Source organism: Akebia trifoliata, chromosome 10 (genome assembly GCF_017979445.1).
Source record: "Akebia trifoliata isolate Shusen 1 chromosome 10, ASM1797944v1, whole genome shotgun sequence".
Taxonomy (NCBI): domain Eukaryota; kingdom Viridiplantae; phylum Streptophyta; class Magnoliopsida; order Ranunculales; family Lardizabalaceae; genus Akebia; species Akebia trifoliata.
The window spans coordinates 31,638,379-31,660,152 of NC_141384.1; the positions used below are offsets into that span (position 1 = coordinate 31,638,379).

Here is a 21,774-nt window from a genome sequence, read left to right on the forward strand (position 1 = left end):
GGTGCTGAACGGGACTCATATATATATATACATGAGAATGAGATATGAAAAAGAATACCGTACTATCTAAATCCCATCCAGATCTTAAGTAGCTGACTGGTGGTGGGGGGTGTTGATAAGATGAATGAATCGGTTAGACCACGTGTATTGATGGAAGCCAGTCGCTAAGTGGGGGTCATGATGTTTTTAGCCTTGTACGTTCCAACACACAAGGCCAAACCATGTGAAGGTACCTCATCATCCTTTCCTTCACCTTTTCGTTCATTCAGTCAATCAAAACAATGACATGACAAAGACTAACTTTGGCCTTTGGGTATATATGGTTACTAATAAACAAGTTGGATCATCTTACATTGTAGAGTTCACGGATCGCCCGACTCCTGCTTCTTTGTTTTCATCATTGATGACACCACCTTCCATAAAATAAATATAAATATTAAAAAGCAAAAAAGCCACACCAAACGACTCGACACGTACTCTCATTTTTAACACAAAACGTTCGAATGTTAACGTAACCTGTCTTCTTGGATTACGTCTTGGACCCACCTAACCTACGTTATGGGTGGATCGAATTTTTTTAAGGAAAATTACTTAAAAGGATTCTCACGGTTCCTAAGTTTTCAGGTGTTGCTTCTCATTACATTTAATAATCTTTTTCTTTCTAAATGCTACTACAATCTCATTCCATCATAAATGATTTAAGAAAGAAAATTTTCACTTTTTTTTCTCTTAATTTTTAGATGAAAATCAATCAACAATCATTCTTTTAGATTGAAATCATTTAAACAAGTCATTATCTTAAATTTTTAGTCGATCTTTCATATATATTTAGTCAAAAAAAAATTCAAAAATTAAAAATGGGTGAAATTTACTAGTGTCAAGTTCGAAAGTGAATAAAAATTGGTGAGTTCGACAGTAAATAATGGTGAGTTTGTCAGTAAATAATGTGAACTTCACACTCAATAAAAAAAACGTTGAATTTAACAATAAAATTTGTGAACTTAACAATACAAGAAATCATTTAAAAAGAAAAAACTTACTAAATGTCCTGTCAAGTTATCGTGCAAGACTTAAGGACTACTTAGAAAGCTTCCACGAGGGTACTTTAAGTAATTTTCCCATCTTTTTATCGACTTATACACAAACATCATTTTTGGACGTCATTGGTGACTTATATCTATTAGATCTTTAATATTTCTCATAGTTGATTTCTACTCATTCTTTTGATAATTGAGATTACTTAGAATGCAGATTTACGAAAAATGCCTATAATACGCTCAATTGGATCCACTAATCGATCTTTGAATGGATCTTTACACAAAACAATCAACTTTATTGACAAAATAATTATTAGATTTAATAATTTTTCATGATTTAGTTTAAATCATAGATTTTATATTTTTTTATAATAAATAGTCAAACTAATAAGTTTGTTTATAGGTGTAGGAGGGTAACAGTAGTAACACATCTGGACCCTACACGTGTCTAGATGTGACCAGACTAAACAAACTAAGCAAAGCAATTCAACTCTGCTCAAAGTTGTAGCTAAGTCAACCCAGCCCAGACTTAGGGCAGGGTAGAGCGTCCACCCTGCTTTACTTAGAAAGTGGAGCAGGGTAGAATAACATGGTAAAACCAAGATCTCTTAATTTGGTGAGATATCCTAAGAATCTCGAAAGGAGATGATGCGATCAACATGAAATCTTTCTAGATTGAGTAACTTCCTAAAAAAGTAAAGGGTTCCCATATGAAGATCATGGATCACAAAGGGACTTCTATTCAGAGAAGATCTTTGGGGAAGGGGATAAATATAGGGGGAGGCTCAAAAGGGAAAGGGATCGACCATTCTTGGAGAGAGTGAGTTCATTCCTGTTTTTTGAGAGTTAATTTGATCATTGGAGAATTTTGGCAGGTATCATACTAGTGCCACCATTCAACAGGAGTAGAGAACATACAACGGAACGACGAAACTGAGTTGTCAGAGGTAATAGGGATTCACCTCTACAAGTCTAATAGTATGGTTTTAAAACTCATTTGAGATCGAGAAGTATCACCCGAGTCGTCTCGATATCAGTAATGGACAAGACGGACGGCCAAGTCAATTTTTCGGATGAGATTTAAAATCCGACGTTCATTTTTTCTCATTTTTGAACAAGACGTCTCAAATGTATTAGAAAACTCTTCCGAGACAACTCAATATCTAACATGGACGAGACAAGACGTAAAACTGAGTTTTAAAACCACGCTACTAAGAGATGGTATGAATATCACAGTTTTGTTGAGCTTGATGGAATGTGCCACAAATGCATTTCAGAGAGCACATTTCAGTATTATAAAGCAAATTATCTTCTTTCGTTAATAATGGGATTGCTTGCAGAGTGCGCATCTGTAGTGTGACCTGTCCGTCCCTTTGCGCATTTCCCAACTTGTAAATAGTACATGCAAAACTTGTTTGGAGCTAGTTTTTGTCTTTTGTAAATAGTGTGACCTGTCCACAGAGTCTTGTCAAACAAGTGCCAAAGACAGGCACCTAAGAAGACAGCAAAGAGAGGTAGAGGGCGGGTGTCAACTTGATGATGTACAGTGAGGGGGCAGCAAGCAATAATCCTAGACATGAGGTTTTCCTTAACTCTACCTGTGTACTAGTACTACCACTACTACATCACCTATCCCAAAACTACATAAAAGAAGATAGAAGTCGAGTAAACCATAGGGAATGTCTCAATATTTAAGGATAATCTGGTTATTAACACATGTATTATATACTTACTGGCTGATTTTCAAAGACATTAAGAAGCAACACTACAAAGAGAAGCAGGGGAAAAGGAAGGGTACAGTTGAAGGTGCCAGCTTGCCAATTTGCTTTAAAATCTGTGAGACACCACCTGGGTTCAAAACCTGCCTTCACCTACTGATTCAAACCTTCCGTACCAAACATTCGAATTTGCAGAGACCTGCACGGCTGCACCCAATCCTGGAATCCTATCCTACTACGACAAATACTACATCAGCCTATAGTGGAGCTAAGAGCAGATAGTATTATCAAAACAAACAAACAACCACTTCTATTCACAATGGTCACCCATCCTATCAGGTCTCACCATGTTACTATCAGTGGATCTGAAAAAAATAATTATAAAAATAAAAATGGAATCAGCAAAGTTTAGTCATTCTATTACAAGTATTACAAGGAAAACAAAAAAAAGCACGCACACCTGACATATTTTGAGAACTATATCTAGGACATGATTGCAATGCACAACTGAACTATTAATTCTGTATAAATATTTTTAGACAGATGATACATCCAATAACTGACTAGTTTACATATTAGTTCTGTCACTTTGGATTTTGGACACCACAGTTTTTAAACCATGATGATGTAAGCAACCAACATGTATGCCTCTCATGTGAGGCAACTCACTTGTGGTATAGTGTTAGGATTCCACAGCCCTTGGAGCTAGTGAACCAGGCTTCTTTGTCTGAACAAAAAGAACTGTGTACAGCTACAGCTCAAATGCATCCATGTAATGAATTTCCTTATAAGATATAACTGTAAAAATATCTGAAATTTTCGGAGAAAAAAAAAAAAAAGAGCCATCATCGACTAGGCGAAGATCATGGGGCTAACCTGAAACCCAATACCATCTGTAGAGGGTAAAATCAGTATTAGACACGTGGAGTAAATAAGATGAACATTGGGCACGTGGAAGATTTAATGTGTATCTCAAAGCATTGATTGGTATATCTTGAATTAGATTTATTTGGTTAAGATTGTAATTTTATCCAGAAATAGAAAGTTTCCTAATTGACTAGAGAGTATCTATTTCTAGATATGATAGATTTGTAGGGAATCCTTAATGGTTTTACTTTCTTTTTAGAGTTTTACTTTCTATCTATATAAGAAGGGCTATTGGGTAGAAGAAAGGAGGCTCTTGGGAGGGGGAGAAGAAGATAGGAGGCTAGGATTTTTGTAAATCATGTAATTGTTCAAGAATAGTGGAATGGCTCTTCAGAGCCCGTGGACGTAGTCCGAATTTGGGACAAATCCCATGAACAAATCTTGCTTCTTGTCTTCTCTTTCTCTCTTTAATTATTTTTTTGTGCATTAAGAATAATGAAGGTCGATTGTTAGAGGTAAATCTTGAGGAATCGACGGCATCCGAGATTTTACCTCTACAAATGGGCGCCATCCGTGACAAGTGAAAAAGGAACCACGAGAAGTCATACGGTAATTGGGGGCTACCCTAAGAGAAACCCTTTCACAATCTTAATGTTAGAGATTTACAATTTCTAATCCAGTCTCACTAAGGAATAGATCATGGTCTGTGATCAGATACTTTAACTATCAGTGATGTAGATGGAATTATCATGATTCCAATAGCATCCACGTAGTGCAGTCCACGGATAGAGATATGAGAAGGGGAAATTGGATTTGTGGTAACGTGTTTGTGTGAATGTCTGCAGCTTGTTATGCATTAGTGTGTGCACGTGCTAATAAAAATTGTAGATCATGTGGTTTGTGTGAGAGAAAACCTGTTGGGGTTACAATTATTGGAAATAATCTAATTATTTTAGCTCTAGTTGTTATTTAGATATAACTTTTTATTTAACTTTTATTTATTTCTGATTTTGTAAGGGCACTTTTATCTTTTTACTATTTTACTAATATAAATTCTGGCCAAGCTCTCACAAAGAGACTTGACAATTACTCTTTTGCAATTCTTCTTAGTATCAAAGCCTTAGAGGATCCATCGATAACCCCTCTTTGGATTCATTCTCCTCGGTTTTGGACCCTTGAAGCCTCACCGCAAGCCACCCTACCCTTTTCTCTTCTCCTCCCATCTACCCCTTGAGATCTTTGAGGCCAAAACCCAAGCAGCAGCCTTCATTGGAGGGTCTCCCCTTCGAGGGCTCATTTTTTTTTTCTTTTTTGGTCTTAATCACATGTTACGATAAGGATCTTTCTGTGCGATAGAGCTGGACCATACTGCTTATTGACTATGCGATAAGGGCTGCACTACTTGCTGCAATTAGGGTTGTATTGCTGGCTGGGTTGTACAGTCGGCTGTCCATGCCATTGGACTGTTCTACAGGCTACGATTAGGTCTGTAATGCTGGCTGTCCATACGATAAGGACTGTTCTACAGGCTGCGATTGGGTCTGTACTGCTAGCTGGGCTGCACTGTTGGCGGTCTAAGAGATAGGACTGTCGGCTGGATAGTTCTGCCCCTACTCTATGTGATATAACTGTTGGTTGCTTCTACTCTATGCTATATCACTGCTAGTTGGGCCATGCAATAGGACTACTGGGTGCTCCTGCTCTTGCGACAGTAGCTAGGCCCTTTTTCTGACCCACGACAGCAACAAGGGAGTTATTTTGTGGTTGCCGATAGCAACAGTACTACTGTCTATGTGTTGCAACAGATTTGTTGGACCCTCTGAAGACTTGCGACAGCGTTGCTGCCCCTTCTACCTGTGGTTTCTTCCACCTTGGATTAATAGTACGGGAGATCTCTCTTTGATCCAAAGTTTTATTGTTTATAGTGCGCCATGACGACAACCCACGAGACCAAGGATTCCAACACAACTCTCGGGACAAATTCCTCAATCCAACATATAACCAATGCCCTACTAAATGATCGGAATGTTCAATCCTGATCTCGGTCTGTGCGACTTTATTTGGGTAGTAGAGGTAAATCAGGATGGCTTTTGGGCACCGTTACTAAACCACCTCTCACTGATCCCAAATTTGAACAATGGGAGATCGATAATTGTATTATTCTTCGATGACTATTTAATTCAATAGATCAGCGAATCTATACAATGTTTATGTATCACGAAATTGTTCCATCTTTGTGGTTAGCCCTCACTCAGACATATGCTCACTCTACGAATGACTCGAGAATTTATGAGCTTTATCGAGACATTGCCCAAACTACCTAAGGAGCACAGAGTGTAACTGATTTTTGATGACATTGCCTCTTGACTGGGCCTTCTCATATACTAATTGGAAATGACCTCAACATCATTTTCTTCAACTTCTAACCAAAATCCTCTGAATTTCTCCTTAAAACCATGCATCTTCAAGTTCTTCAACTATACAACTAACCATACTTTGCCCCCAGTACAAGAAAATTTTGGCTCCACCCCTGCTTGGAGTTGTCAAAACTCCAAGGGAATTTTTGTAATAAAAATGCAACAGTTAACTCTGCCAGGTAAATCTCTCTATTTTTTTTCTTTTAATCTTCTTCTCTCTTTTTCTATTTTCTTTTATTTGTTTTTTTAATCCATCAAATAAATCTTCTTCTTTTTTTGATGGAGTTTTTCAATGTCCTTTCTATTTTGAACCATAAAACAACCCAGCCAAACCCTTCTTGGGCCCCAAGAAACTACCTAGACCTATCCTAGTGCATATAAAATCTATCGAAACTCTTTTAAAACTCATATTCGAAATCCACAACCTCTTTCGACCTACGCCAATTAATTTTAACTTTATTGCAAAATTTCATGTTTTTTTTATAAGCTAACTTTTATTAATAAGAGGATTAGGTGTCCTACAAGTTTTCTCAAAATTTCGTAATTAATCTTTAAGAAGGTCACAAGTCCAACTTTGATCAAATACGTGAGCACGCGACACCCGGGAGCTGAGGCAGATAACACAACACTCAACACTCCCCCCCCCTCTCTCCCCTCTCTCTCTCTCTCTCTCTCTCTCTCACCCATAAGGGTGGAAAATTCCTTCTAGGAGACTTGAGCCAGTAACCTATACGAACGGGGCCGCTTTGATACCACGTTGACAATCATTTACCCCAAAAGACTGATCTGATGGGGAAAGCACAACTATGAATATAAGGTCACAGATCGAACTGGAGCATGATACGTGAGCACGGGACACTTGGGAGCAAAGACGGATAACACAACACTTGAACCTTTTTCTATAATTTTCTTTTCTCCTTTGTCACCACCTAATTAACCTTTCCACCCCCATTCCCAAAGTAGAATAGCCTAAAATAGAAGAAATCTAGGTTATCCTACATCACTTTATGGTGCACGATCCATGAAGAACATGTTAACAAACAAGCATAGAAGAGATGGGGAACTTGAGATGGGTGGTTTGGTCAAGTACAATGAAGGTAGTAATAGCCCTGGTTAGAAAGAGTATGAAATTGAAGTTTCTAAACGAGTTATAGGACAACCCAATTGAAACGTGGATTGAGGTTGTGAGAGCACATATGAACACAATTGCAATAATATAAGGCATGAATTTAAATAGAATTGAATGGAGAAACATGATTCATCGTCAATCCCAAAATTTTAGATAAGGCATTGATGATAATGATGGTGATGAGGAGGACACTAAAGGAAAGTTATTTGAGATAGTTTGGACATGAATAAAGAACACTAACACCACCAATGAAAAGGGGCACTTCTATGCAAGTCAACGTGTAAAAGGGCATGAGGGAGGTTGAAAATGACATACATGGAGATAGTAAAAAAAAAGTATTGAACATTCATTCTTTGACAGAAGAATTGACCCAAGATAGAGTGGAAAGGTGAAATAAACTTTCTGTCACCGATCCCAATATTTGGGAAAAGGCATATGACGATGATTATGAAGACGATGACAACGATGTTCTTCTAGGAATGCTTCAAAATAGATAGTGGGAAAGAAACTTCACTAACCTTTAACCTCTATGATAGTCTCAAATTCACAATTAAAAGAAAGAGTTGCACAATGGACAAACTATGAATACTATCATCCGAAAAGTAACCCAAGCACAGTAACTAGCATGTGTTAACAATTTTCTTGTATTAGGAATTTAAATCTAATCATTTAGTTTTTTTTTTTTATATTATAAGTATAACGATTTTATAAATATCAAAGGGGAAAATACAAAGGAGGCCGAGATAGCCCCCAAGGACAAACCCAAAAAATGGAAAAAAAACAAAAAATTAAGGAAAAAACCACGAAACAACAACACTACGAGTTACATACTCTCCCATCTAAACACAAAATCTGCGAATGAAACCCCGCAGAAGTCCTTGCTCAGCTTAACTAATCATTTCGTAGACCAATTCAGTCTCTTAAAACAGTTTATCTTTTTTTTTATAAGTATAATATATTAAAGGAGAAAGGGGAAACAAAGTACAAGGAGGCCGAGGGAGCCTCTCAAACAGCAGCTAAATAAAAGAAACTAGAACATTAGTGGTTACATAAAGAATTCCATCTAAAAAGAAAGTCATCAAAGGTAATCCCCGCAAACTCTATATTTTGCTTTGACCAAAGGTACAGAAGGCCCAAGATCTCCAAGAAACCGCCATGAGAGCTTCTCCTCTTACTATTGAACACCCTCTTAAAACAGTTTATCTTGCTCAAATAAACCATCAAATGTAGTTTTCACTAGGAAAATGGCTTTTTTAGGAACTTGTGGTTTTCAGGTGTATGATTGCACCTTTTCCTGCCAAAGAGATTTCCACTTTTGACGGGGAAATATTTTCCAACCTAACCTCACCTAGGAAAATAATTTTCCAATCTCATGATGTTACAATCTCACGATGGACCCCATCATCCAAACCAAAAAAAAAATAAAAAAAAAACTTTTGGACATTTTCCTAGGTGCACCCCCAAACACCAGAATTCATTTTCCCTTAAAAACACTTTTTATGCAATCATAAAGACTCTCAAGATTCAATATTGCCAATTTAACATCCATGTGAAAGTATAAGAATGTAAATGATTTTAAGCATAGGAATTCTGATGCACCTCAAACTTTCAAGAGCTGCATCTTGGAAGCAAATGCAATCGCAATCCAGTCGGGCTGGGACACAGACCACTGCAGCTGGTTAATTTCCGACTCAGCCCTATAAGCCAGTATTGGATCAATCCCATTAGAACCTGCAACTGTGGGCAATTCCCAAATGAGCGCCTGTGAATCATCTCCTGCAGAGCATATATGGCGACTACTCTGGGGAGCCCATGCAATGGCATTTACGCTGGCCTGATGCCTGTCCAACTCTGCAACTGGCATAGTAGGTGACCTAATATCCAAAATCACAACCTTATTACTATCCATCAAAATGGTGGCCATGTAACTCAAATCCTGTTTGTTCCAAGCCAATCTTAGTAAGGGCGTATCAGGCTGTGGACTCTCATAAATAATGGTGGAGTGCTCTTTATCCCTCAAATCAAAAATCCTGACAGAACCATCAGCAGATACAGATGCAAACACCCGAGCGTGACCCCAAGCGATGTCGTGAACCTCCTTGTCATGGGCGATAAGCTGGGTCTCAACAACGCCCCTCTCCACATCCCAGATTGTACAGGTAGTATCTATGCTCGACGTACCGATCAACCTCGGCTCTACTTCATTCCAATCGAAGGAAGTTAGCGGAGCACAGAACTCGCTGGTCTTGCTATTGTTGAGAATAGATCTTGGCTCAATGGAATTCTCCTTAATTTCCCATAGACGAAGATAATCGCCTGAGGATGCGAGGAGAGGGCGAAGAGATTTGTTGTTGGTGGTGGTGGGATGGAACATGAGCTTGGTTGGGGGATAAGGGTGGTCGAAGGAGAGATTGGGATCGGTTTTGAAAGTTAGGGTTTCTTCATCGAATGAGAGGATGTCAACCTTGTTAGTGAGATCTTCGATGAAACTTCCCACGGCGATACGATGGGTTGTTTCTAAGGAAGAAGAGATGGCCATGGCGTAGATGGGATACGGAGAGTCGTATGTGAAAACGTTTTCAGATCTCAGGTGGGATTCTTGGCTGAAATTATCCATTTTTGTTTTTCTAGTTTGATCTCTGATTCTGATACTCTTAGGGCTTATGACAGATTGAGAGAGAGAGAGGCTTATACAGTTTTTCGAGTTTGATGATCTCTCTCGTTCTCGTTCTCGAAATCGCTCTCTCTCTCTCTCTCTATATATATATACTGTAATTGTGTTGTCTCTCTGATAAGGTTTCAGGAAGACGTTCTCCCTATGTTCTCAGCGTTGAGTGAGCCTTGAGATGCGACACTCAATGCGCATCCGACGGTCTTAGTTGAACAGTGATAAACCATCCTCTTGAGGCTGACTTGTGCTGGGAAGTAGGAAGGAAGTTGGGAAGCTTTGAACGTTAGATGTTTGAAAGGGAAAGTTAGAAGAAGTTGGAGGAGCGAGAGCGCTACGAGTCAACAACAACTACAATCCAAAATTCTACCCGCCACCAACCATCAACGCGTATTAGTGCGTGCTGGGTTTGGGCCTGGGCCAATTTAAAGTAAACCTTGAAAAATCCCATTTCATCTGAAGCGTGATGTTATTGTTTCCAAGATGAATTGTCCTAAGTTGTCTCGTTCTCTCTTTACAAGAAGACATCAATGTGCCAGATCCATGAACCAGAGAAAAGCAAGTATTCGGTGTATTAGTCTCATCTCATTCATGAATGATACCAAGATAATTTGTTAAAAAAAAACCTATGGTGTTGGGAGTGGAACTTTGACGCCCATGTTGATTTCATTATGAAGCCTATTATTTCGAGAGAGTGTCTAATACATTCATTCTTCTTGTTTTCCTAGGCAAGCTACCAGTTATTGCTCTATGTGAACAGGTTTTGAACCCACCAAGTATGGTATGGTATCAATTATCAACACCCTACAAATCTAACAGCATCTAATGAGTTTTTTTTTTTTGGCTAGGCAAATTTAGTGTGTTTGATTCACAAATGGGAAAACAATAAGTTCAGTTTCCTCATTTAATAGTTGAATAGTCAAACAGCAGTTACCATTCATGAATAATCAAACAGTTGGGTTCCATACACAAATTATTTTATCAAAAATCTCAACACCTATGCCATAGCTTTTGTTCTGATAGGAGGAGCCTGCATCAAACATGTTCCTCATATGCATATTCAGCTTGACAGAAAGAGGAGTTGTCCTCTTTCATTCTTGGGAGTCCACTTTCTCTCTAACTCTTGCATCGGAGAAAGCCATATTATACAAATAACATAACGTGGACTTATGCTCAGACGATTCAAAGACTACAATTCCTTGGAAGTTCTCTACATGACTCTCTTTTTCTTTTTCTTTTTTTGGGAGGATTTTTTTTTAAACTGATTCTATCATTTCTTGGTTAGAGGAATGGTTAAATGGAGAATTTATATTAAGGGCACGTTTGATTGCATGTAAAGTGACTTATGGAATTTGAAATCCTTGGAAAAATACTAGCGAAAAATGGGTAGAGTTGGAAAATCAAATTCCATTTAGAAAAAATCTAAGGAAAAAGAAGAAGAGAAGGGGAGTGGGGTTGGGGCAGAGGGAGAAAGAAGGAGAGGAACAGAGAGAGAGATGGTTGGCGACGAAGATGGTGACAACAACGACAAAGAATATGATTGTGATGGTGACTATGTTGGTGGGGAAAAAGAAGATATGAAGTAAATGTTTTGATTTAAAAATGAAAAATAAGGATGAATTTCATTTTTACCATGGGTATGAGAGGGAAAATGAAATCTAAGTTTTGTGGAGGAGGGTTGAAAATCATTTTACATGTAAAAATGCAATCAAAACACATGGAAAATGTCATTTTCCACCCTATTTTCCATGCAAAATCAAACATAAAAGGGAAATGTATTAAGAGTAATAAAGGTGCATCTATTATAAGGAGCTAACTAACTTAGCTGATAAAGTGTATGGGTGATGATACAATAGACCTGGTTCAATTCCTGCTGATATTGAGTTATTGTTCTCACTAAAAACAGGTTTACCAACTAATGAATAAATAATATAAATAAAGGTGCATCTACTCCCTTCTAGCTATCACACCGAAAACATGAAGGGGGGGGGGGGGGGGGGGGTCGCAGAGCAAATGACTTGGTGCAACTCCTCCAGCATAAGTTCCATAGACATCCTTTATCACATATGCTTGCCACATCAGCATCATTTATTCAGATAAGCAGGAAGTGTGGCTTTTCCGTCCCTAACATTAAAAGAAAAAAAAAGGAAAAAGAAGTAGAAGAAGAAATACATGACATGTGCACAAATATATGATACAAAAAACTTCAGGAAGAGCAGCAATTCATTGGCAGAGAGACTAAAAAGACACCACTGATTAAACTTTACTGTTAAGGCATGTCCAACCATAACACTAACTTCAATGATCCTTATGTATGGTAGAAAGAATCTAAACAGTGAGAAAACTTAGGTAACCAAGATAGATACATCATCTATCAATAACCCCTTAAAAGTGTTACTGACGCTCTATCTGAATGGTTACATGGCTGATTTTGTACTCCCTCCTAATATAGTCAACAACTTTGTCCAGCACCATATCCGCATCTGCATCTGGCTTAATCCTCACATGGCAAGCCAATAGAACCTTACCTACAGTGATGGCCCAAATGTGAAGCTCATGAATGGCCACCACCTCACGCATCTCACAAAGCCCCTTCTCAAGCATTGTTGCATCAATCTCCCTTGGTGTGCTCTCCATTAGCACCTCCAGTATGTTCCGCAGCATCCTGATTGTTGTGCCCAGTACAATAACAGAGAATATGAGGGTGCATATCAGATCAATTATCTTCCATTTAGGCTTATACCATATAATTGCTCCTCCGATCATCACCCCAATGCTCTGGATGGAGTCCCCAAGTATGTGAAGATAAGCCCCCTGTACATTGATGTTCCGTTGTTGTTGTTGTTGCTTCTCTTCATGTCTACCTTCAGATATTTGTGCATCCTCAGAAGAACCAAGTAGAGGTTCTGCATGTTCCGCTTTGCAAGCAAAGGTGTTCTCATTATTGTGTTTGGAATGCCTCCCATGATGTTCATGTGCCGTAATGCTTATTCCATGGCTATGGCTGTGAACATGATCATGATCATCATGGCTATGACCATGATCATGCCCACCATGACCATGGTCATGACCCAACAATACAGCCATGATGACATTAACCACTAAACCAAAAGCTGCGACAACAAACATTAGACAGCCCCGAACCTCGCCTGTGTCATGGATGAGTCTGGTAATAGCTTCATAAACTAGTATGCCAGCCAGGAGCCATATCATCTGGATGGAAACCAAAGCACCTAGGATCTCAATCCTGAAGAAACCATAAGATTGACGTGGAGTCGCTTCCCACCCTGATGCCCACAAAGAAAACAAAGAGATGGCAAAGGCTGCAACATCTGAAAGGAGATGCGCAGCATCAGTTAAAATTGCAAGACTATTAGCTTTAATGCCACCAACAACTTCTACACTCATGAAGATGAGACAAAGTGCAACTGCAATCAAAAGCTTCCTCATAGAGGCCGACCGCTCTTTGGCATCCTTTGAGCTGGCACCAGTATCAGCAAACCCACATGCTGCTCCCCCACAGATTTTGCTACCGCCTAGGCTTGGTTCTCCAACAGGCAAATCTCCACTTATTTCAGTGATCTGCCCATGTTGGGAACTTTGTGCTTCCATCTGAAAGTTTGCAAAGAAATTGTTTCTATGTCAAACATCAATCAAGAATTTAAGACTATTATCTTAATTTTATAGCTGGAAACATGATGTATAATTTATAATTCAAATGCATTCGAAACACAAGAAGAAATATTATTTCAATGCCAGAATAAGACTATCATTTTATAGGGGCCATCTCAGCCTCCTTTACTCCTTTTCTTCATTTATAAAAGTTATATTTATCAAAAAAAAAAAAAGACTATCATCTTCATTGACTGACAGAATAATGGCAGCTCTCTCTTCCGAATAATGGCAGTTCTCTTCTAATGCCAAAAAAAGGCAGGGAAGGAATTGTGTAAAGAACAAACATGATTACAAGTGTAGTGGAAACTTTAAATAATATGACCAAAGAAACTTTAAAGGAACTATTAGAAATGGATATAGGAAGCATAATACTAGGCAAATGTAGCAGAACAAAAACATTAATTCAGACTGAAGAACAATAGTTGAGAACATATTCACAGTAACAATTAATATCATCACAAAAACCGTAATATTAAACCACAAGATTGTGCCAAAAGCCTTTTTTTTTGTTAAGTATAAAGATTTTATAAATATCAAAAGGAGAGAACAAGGTAGGCTGAGATAGCCCCCAAACAAGAAAGCAAAAATATTAAATAAATAAAAAAAATCAAAAGCCAACCAACTAATTACAAAGACTATCCCATCTAAACACAAAGTCCCCAAAAGACACCCCAACAAACTCCTTGTTTAACTTCACTCAAAGAAATATAAACCCTAAAATCTCCATAAAAACCGTATGCACATTCCTCTCCTTTTCCTGGAACACCCTGTTATTTCTCTTTTTCCAAAGACCCCAAGCCATGGCCGAAGGAAGAATGGCTCATAGGTGTCTTTTTCTACGAGAGAAGATACTATGAGCCCACCCTTCTACCAACAAGAACAAAGTTTTGGGAAAAACCCAATTCATCTGAAACAAGGATAGAAAGAAGCCCAAATACCGCGAGAGAAAGAACAATGGACTAAAGTATGAGCCACGGATTCCCTGTCTCTCATACACATGGAGCAAAAGTTCGAAGTGATCCACCTATGTGCAATAAGGTTATCCAAGGTGAGAATCCTCCTTAAGGAGGCAAGCCAAACAAAGAAAGACACCTTGCAAGGAACAAGAGCTAACCAAATGAGAGATATTGGATAAGAAAAATATAACCTTGGTAGAAGGGCTTTGTACAAGGACCGATCTGGACACTAAAATCTGCCAAGATTTATTTAAACCTTTGATATCCCATTGACCTTCCTTTAGAAACTAGTCCCCATCTTTATCACACCCAAACTGCCAAACATAAAAGAAACAAACCTTTTTTTAAGGATAATACGGCTAGCGAACTTGTAAACTTCCAAGCACATTTCATATGAGTGTGATAGAAGCGTTCAGGTCCCAATACATTATTGGAAATAATCTAGTTGTTATTTTAGTCCTAATTGTTTTCTAATAATAGTTTTTTACTTATTTCTTATATATAAGGGCAATTTTGTCTTTTGACTCTTTTATTATTATAAATTCCTGTCAAGCTCTCAGATTGAAATTTGACAATTACTTTTCTACAATTCTTCTTGGTATCAGAGCCTTAGAGGAACCATTGACCTCCTCTTGGGTTCCCCTCTTTGGTTCTTGGGATCTTGACGTTTCTTCTCTTCTTTTCTCGTCTATTTTCTTCTCTTTCTCCCTCCTTCAATACCTCTAGATCTTGAGACCTAATAACCAAGCAGCAGCTTCGTCAGAAGGTCTCCCCTTTTTTTTATCGATTCTCATTCCATTAATCACATGTTGCAATAAGGATTTTATCCGTTTTCACATGCTGCAATAGCTTTTTGCACTGTGTTTTTTGCCCTAAGATAGGGTTTTTCTGCCTTTCATAGGTTGTTTGGTTCGATTTCTACCCTGCGATAGGGTTTCTCCCCTTGCTGCTGTGAAGCCCTGCGACAGCACCTAGGGTGTTCTTTTGGCTTGCGGCAGCAGTTAGGTTGAGTTTTGTGGCCTGCAACAGCCACTAGAGAGTTCTTTATGACTTGGGACAACACCTAGGCGGTTTGTGTGGCTTGCAACAACAACTAGAAACCTTCTCTCTACCTTGAGACAGCAACTAGGTGATCTGTGTGGCTTGCAACAGCAACTAGAGAGGTATTGGGGGCTTGCGACAACAACTAGGGAGTATTATAGCCTTGCGACAGTAACCTGGGTGTTACTTAGTGGCTTACAACAACAAAAGACTGTTGCTGGGTGACCTACAACAGCAAGGAAAGCATCCTTGGTGACCTACGACAGCAGCAGGATTTTTTTTGGCTGCCTACGACTAGGCTGGTGGCTGTTTGGTGGTCTACACAACACCATAGCCATGTTTGGTGGTCTACGACCCCAGTTTGGGGGATTGTAACAGCGCTAATCTGTTGTTGGGTGATTTGCGATTCTAGTTTGGGGGTTGTTTGGTGATCTACACAGCACCACATCCTTCTTGGGTGATCTGCGACAGTTTCACCTTCATGAGTATGGTATGCTTCATCAGTTGACATGTCCTTACACCCCTGAGCAAAACAGGGTGGCGGAACGCAAGAACCGCCACCTTATGAACATTTTCCGCTGTCTTCTTCGAGACATGCATGTTCCGAAGTTATATTGAAACATGGAAGTCTTTACTGCAGCTTTTCTTCTTGACCATGTTTCGAGTCGCACCTAAAGGGGACAAGTGCCTCTTCATGTTTTTCGCCTATAGTATCCTCTTTCCGATTTCACCTAGAGTTTTTGGGTGCACTTGCTTTGTTCAAGATCGCACCTCTCATTGCACGAAATTAGATGACAAAGTCATTCGGCGTGTTTTCTTAGATTACTCATCCATGTCAAAAGGGTATCGCTATTATGATCCTATTTCTCATCGTGTCATATATTCTATGGATGTCACTTTTTTTTTTAAATGTTCCCTACTTTTGTGCAACATCTTTTTTGTATGACTCTTCTTATGCTCCTTCTCCTATAGTGTTGCCTTCTCCAGTCTTCGATCCAACTTTGCCAACACTTAAGGTTTACTCTCGTCATCCTCGCCCCTCTCCAACCTTGCCAACTTCCTCCTTGGACGTAGGTATATTATCTCCTACCCCTGCTCTTATCCCAATGTTTCTGACTCTCACTTACCTATTGCACTTCGCAAAGATAAGCGGGTTGTGTTATTGATCATCCTATTGCCCAATTTGTTTCCTGTGAAAGACTTTCTTCTTCTTATCAAACCTACCTTGCCGTTATTGCTTCAATTAGAGTTCATTGGTCTATTTCAAAGGCTTTACGAGATCCTCAGTAGGTTACAACCATGATTACTAAGATGGATGATTTGCAGAAGAATCATACCTAAGAGTTTGTTCCATTTCCCTCTGGGGAGCGGACGATTGATTTTCAATGGGTTTTCAATGTCAAGTATCTGGCGGATAGCACTGTTGATCAATACAAAACTTGTCTAGTTGCTAAGGGATCTACACAAATCCCAAGAAAGGATATTAGTGCTACATTTGTCATTGTAGCTAAACTACTGTTAGCCTTCTTATCTCTTTAGCTGCATGTCACTCATAGCCTTTTCACCAACTTGATGCGAAAAATGCTTTTCTGAAAGTTGTGTCCTAGTCTTGGACTTTTCTACTCTTCCACTGCTCAATCGCATTTGTTTTGTTTTACAGATATTGATTATGTTGGTTTTCTCACAGATAGGAGATCTACCTTTGGGTTCTATACTTTTTATGGTGATAACTTATCTCATGAAAAAGTAAGAAACGGACTATGATTTCTCATTCTTCAGCTGAAACTGAGTATCGTGCAATGACCCTTGGCACATGTGAGCTAATTTGACTTCGATCTTTATTGACAGAGTTGGGATTTCCTGTTTTTGATTCTTCTACTTTGTTATGTGACAACAAGTATACTATCATACTTGCCTCTGACTAAGTTATTCACGAAAGAACTAAATATATGGAGGTTGATATTTACTTTCTCAAAGAGAAAGTTTGATCTGGTGATCTTCAGACAATCTTTGTACCTTATTCAGATTAGTTTGTCGACATACTTACGAAGTTTGTTGGTCCTTCTATCACTAATTCTCACCTTGTCAAACTGGGTTTAGTTGATATATTTGCCTCGGCTTGAAGGGGAGTACAAGAAATAATCTAGTTGTTATTTTAGTTTCTAGTTGTTTTCTAGTAATAGTTTTTTTTTTTATATGTAAGGGCAGTTTTGTCATTTGACGCTTTTATATTATAAATTCATGTTAAACTCTCATATTAAGACTTGATAATTACTTTTATATAATTCTTCTTACATAACTAACTAGGATAGATGCCGCTATTTGGAGTCTAAACACTAAAATCTGCTAAGATTTATTTGAACCTTTGATATCCCATTGACCTTCCTTAATAAACTTATCCCTATCTACATCACACCCAAACTGTCAAACATTAACGAGACAAACCTTTTTTAAAAGATGATACGACTAGCGAACTTGTCAACTTTCAAGCACATTTCATCAAAGTGTGATAGAAGCATCCAGGTCCCAATGCATAGCCAACCTGGACATAGCTCCAAGTCACAAAATCTATCTCCAAATCCTTCTTAATGCATTCGGCAAAAAATTTCCATCAACTCTTTCTAATTAAAATATTCCAGGTGAATTTTGAATCCTTTGCTGATGGGAAAATAAAAAGAACGCAATGCAAGTATCATTATTTTTCCCTTTCCACCAATGCATAACAATACCTCCCAGTACAGGAAATGCCAATAATGGCAAAAAATTTGACAGGGATATTCCAAGCATTTCCTCATGGTGGTTACCATAGAAATCAATGTTACAATCATTAGAATATGAAAATACAAAGTTAAAGGATAATTGTTTTTCATAGAACCACCACAAAAATGTGTATCTTAAAATAATTGCAATGAAAAGATATAATTGGTAAAAACAGCCAATTGAATTTCAAATACATGGAGTGGAGCAAACACAAATAAAGGAAAATAGGTATGATCTTGTATCCATATAATGTTTACAATCTAGGTCAATCTCATATCCTTGACCATAACCACGTACAATTTACCCATATAAAGCCATATTATTACTTATTTAAAATTGTTTAGGGTCCCTTTAACATGGAATATAAATTTAAGAAAAAAAAAAATGTTGAAAAATTAAAGAATGGCCCCATCGACTTGGGAACTATGTTTAAAATGATTTGTATTTCTATATAGAGACAAATGACATAAAACATGTCATACATTTGAATAATTGATAAAAACATGTAATGGTATTTTTCACTAAGTGCTTAATTATAGGAAAAATAAAAGGCACAAAGAAAACCATTCTCTTCATATGAAATCATAGCTTTGTTCACATCATGATATTTGAGAGCATAATTAATGCAGAACGCAAATCAAGCTAACAACCAAGGGTTTCGAAGAAAATTTTGTACTTATTCAAGTTTCCACTTATTGGGGCCTAGATTTATTTCTTTTATCGTTAGTATTATTTTAGATTAGTTATTTTTTTAAGAATAATGCTGAAGTGACTTCAGACTAGAACCTCGTATCGCACTTCTTGACGTGAAAGTGTATAGGAACCACAGATGCTTTCATCGAGATACAAGTGAAAAAGCATATGTGTTTCCTATCCACTTTCACGTCAAGAAGTGCAATATGAGGTTCCAGCTTGAGGTCACTCCAACACCACTTTCACGTCAAGAAGTGCAATATGAGGTTCCAGCTTGAGGTCACTCCAACACGACTCTTTTTTTAATTTTGAGTTGTATTTAGGTTATTTATGAGTTTACTTCAAGTTTAGGTACGATTCACATTATTTTTATTTAGGTCTTATTTTGAGGGATCAAAACTTGTCGTATTGGATCGAATTTTGTGCCATTTGAAAGGTTATTTAGTTACCTATCCAACGAACCCAAGATTTCGAAATTCCAATGAGTTTTGAGAAAGTTATGATCAAAATACCAATGAGGTGTCAGTCTTACACATGATTGACTTCTCAATGTTAAAAGAGTCAATTTTTATATAATTTTAGGATTAGAATTTATAGTCTACTCTAGCCTATATATAACTATTATAATTGATTTTAAGAAGTTTTGACGGAATAAAAAAGAAATTTAACAGCTCTCTTTAAGAGATTTCTTCGATGGCCATACATTGTAAACTTTCCTATGCTTTATGGAGACATTTCTTCGGTCTTTTTGGGATTTCATGGGTCATCCCGAGCACAACTCTTTCATTTTTTCAAGTGTGGGATTTTTCATGTTTCTCGAGGAGATCAAACATTTTGTGGAAGCTTCTTCCTTTTGCCATTTGTTGGAGAAATGGCTGGAAAGGAATGGTAGGATTTTTACAGGGCAGATTGCGAACTTTCAAGAGATCTCTATAAAATTTTGGGGCTTCTATTTTTTTGGCGTAAAACATACCCTGATTTTAAGGGCGTTTTCTTCGAGGATTTTGTTTTTCGGTGGGAGACTATTGCGGATTGTTAGGGGCTGTAGGGTTGGTCACCTCAACCGCCTTGCTAGTCCTCTCTGTATTTTGCTCTTTCATTAATAAATTTATACTTATAAAAAAAACATGAGAATACTTAACATTGGTCCAAAAATGTGCCAAGAATTAAATATATCCAAAGAAAGAGGTCGTTATCATCTATGACTTATCTCAACTATTACAGTCAGATTTTTTTATTATAAGCAACTCAGATTATTGTTCTCTTTTTCTAGATAAGTGTAAATTAGACAACAAAGGCACAATAATACACCCTCTGAGGTCAATGAGACCTACCAGGAAAGAATCTGAATATAAGTCAAAACCTAGTTCTCTTTTTCTAGATAAGTGCAAATTAGACAACAAGGCACAATAATACACCCTCTGAGGTCAATGAGACCTACCAGGAAAGAATCTGAATATAAGTCAAAACCTAGTCGAATCAGGCAGAAGCACCAACAACTTTTGGTGTAGCAAATAAATAAACCCACGCATACAACGAAACTATATCTGGCCAGCCCAATTAGATCCCATCCCATGGTACCTAATACTTAAATTGTTTCATCATTTCTGCTTATATAAATAATAAATCAGAATACGCATGACTTCTGTACCACACAGAGCTATAGTGATGAAAGCATGAACCAATTTCACCAAAGATCCACCATTGTATCACATTAGCTTATGGGTTTGGGAAGATCCTAAAATCAAAACCAGAATCAATCTGTATCACATTTAGGTATGACTCCTAGTCCTACCAGATTTTAAGTTTTAACCACTCAAACCCTATAACAAGCAAACAAACAAACGGTTACATGATAAAAGAACATAACATCACTGATAGAACATTTAATCTATCAAAGCCCTAGCAAACCAGTCAAGATACAGCATAATGTAATGCTTCACAGGCCCCGAATACCATTCATTCATATCAAGTGGTTAAAAAAACCTGAGAAACTAATATTGATCATCTACTACCAAACCCATAAGAGATTGAAGATTGAAGCAGAAAAAACTTAGTACCTGTGATTGAGGATGGAAAAAAGATGGTTACGAGAGGAAGGGGTTGTGGGTTTTGAATCTCTTGTATGATTGGAATTGGAAGGATCTTTCATCTTTGCGTTGAGAAGATCCTTACTAATAATGTGCTCTAATAAATGAGTGAGAGACATTATTATACTATTTAAAATCAAACTCGTACCTTTCAGAATTCAGACTGATTGTCTTGTCTCTTAGGGTTCGTTGTCAAGCGGCCATTTCAGGATTGTACTCTCTCTCTCACTTCCTTTTATGGTTTTAATTTAATGATTTTGTACGTTGTGAGTTAAAGCTTACAAATATTACTCATTAAGCAAGATGTTTTTGCAAATCCAACTGTTTTATAAGAAAAGAAAATTACTCATAGGACCCAAGATAAGGGGTTTCTCCTTAAATAATTTTTAAATTTTGTACAGTATCTTAATAATCCATTTAGTAAAAAAATTACTTCTTTAAAAATTCTAAAAAGTAAGAACTTTCATGTGGATGGATCCCTTAGAGGTTATGTTGAAGGAAAGGGTACAATTATGAGAGACAACACAGGAAATACGATCAGAGTCATTACTGAAGTCAATTCTCTTCCATAAGCTGCAAGTCCAAATTAAACATAGTTGATTCTAAAGTGGTTATAGACTGTATCAATGGGGTGGCCAGAGTGCCTTAGAAAGAAGAAAGATTTATTAAAGCCATTAAGACTATAACGACTCAATTCTATTGAATCAAATTCAACTTCTACTT

At 37.7% G+C, this 21,774-nt stretch overlaps 2 protein-coding genes across 6 annotated transcripts; both read right to left on the reverse strand.

Annotated features, from left to right (window-relative positions):
- Positions 1-2,703: 2,703 nt before the first annotated feature.
- Positions 2,704-10,119, reverse strand: TTG1 (Transducin/WD40 repeat-like superfamily protein). 4 transcript variants are annotated; one of them, XM_086457069.1, is made up of 2 exons: positions 8,768-10,119; positions 2,704-2,987 (listed from the first exon to the last, which is right to left on the reverse strand). In XM_086457069.1, exon 1 carries the CDS (start codon positions 9,783-9,785, stop codon positions 8,769-8,771), a length of 1,017 nt encoding a protein of 338 aa, XP_086313195.1. In that variant the 5' UTR covers positions 9,786-10,119; the 3' UTR covers positions 2,704-2,987; position 8,768. The 4 variants fall into 4 exon arrangements, with proteins under 4 accessions (XP_086313195.1, XP_086313194.1, XP_086313193.1 ...); XM_086457068.1 differs by having other exon boundaries at positions 2,704-2,990; XM_086457067.1 differs by having other exon boundaries at positions 2,983-3,120.
- Positions 10,120-12,014: 1,895 nt separating this feature from the next.
- Positions 12,015-21,357, reverse strand: LOC147393922 (metal tolerance protein A2-like). Of its 2 annotated transcripts, none has more exons than XM_086457065.1 (2): positions 21,200-21,357; positions 12,015-13,448 (listed from the first exon to the last, which is right to left on the reverse strand). In XM_086457065.1, exon 2 carries the CDS (start codon positions 13,446-13,448, stop codon positions 12,231-12,233), a length of 1,218 nt encoding a protein of 405 aa, XP_086313191.1. In that variant the 5' UTR covers positions 21,200-21,357; the 3' UTR covers positions 12,015-12,230. The 2 variants fall into 2 exon arrangements, with proteins under 2 accessions (XP_086313191.1, XP_086313192.1); XM_086457066.1 differs by lacking the exon at positions 21,200-21,357 and adding an exon at positions 21,022-21,192.
- Between the last annotated feature and the right edge of the window lie 417 nt (positions 21,358-21,774).

Coding starts and splice junctions, on each gene's coding strand:
- TTG1 (XM_086457069.1), bottom strand. CDS start 9,785: ATGGATAATTTCAGCCAAGAATCCCACCTGAGATCTGAAAACGTTTTC.
- LOC147393922 (XM_086457065.1), bottom strand. CDS start 13,448: ATGGAAGCACAAAGTTCCCAACATGGGCAGATCACTGAAATAAGTGGA.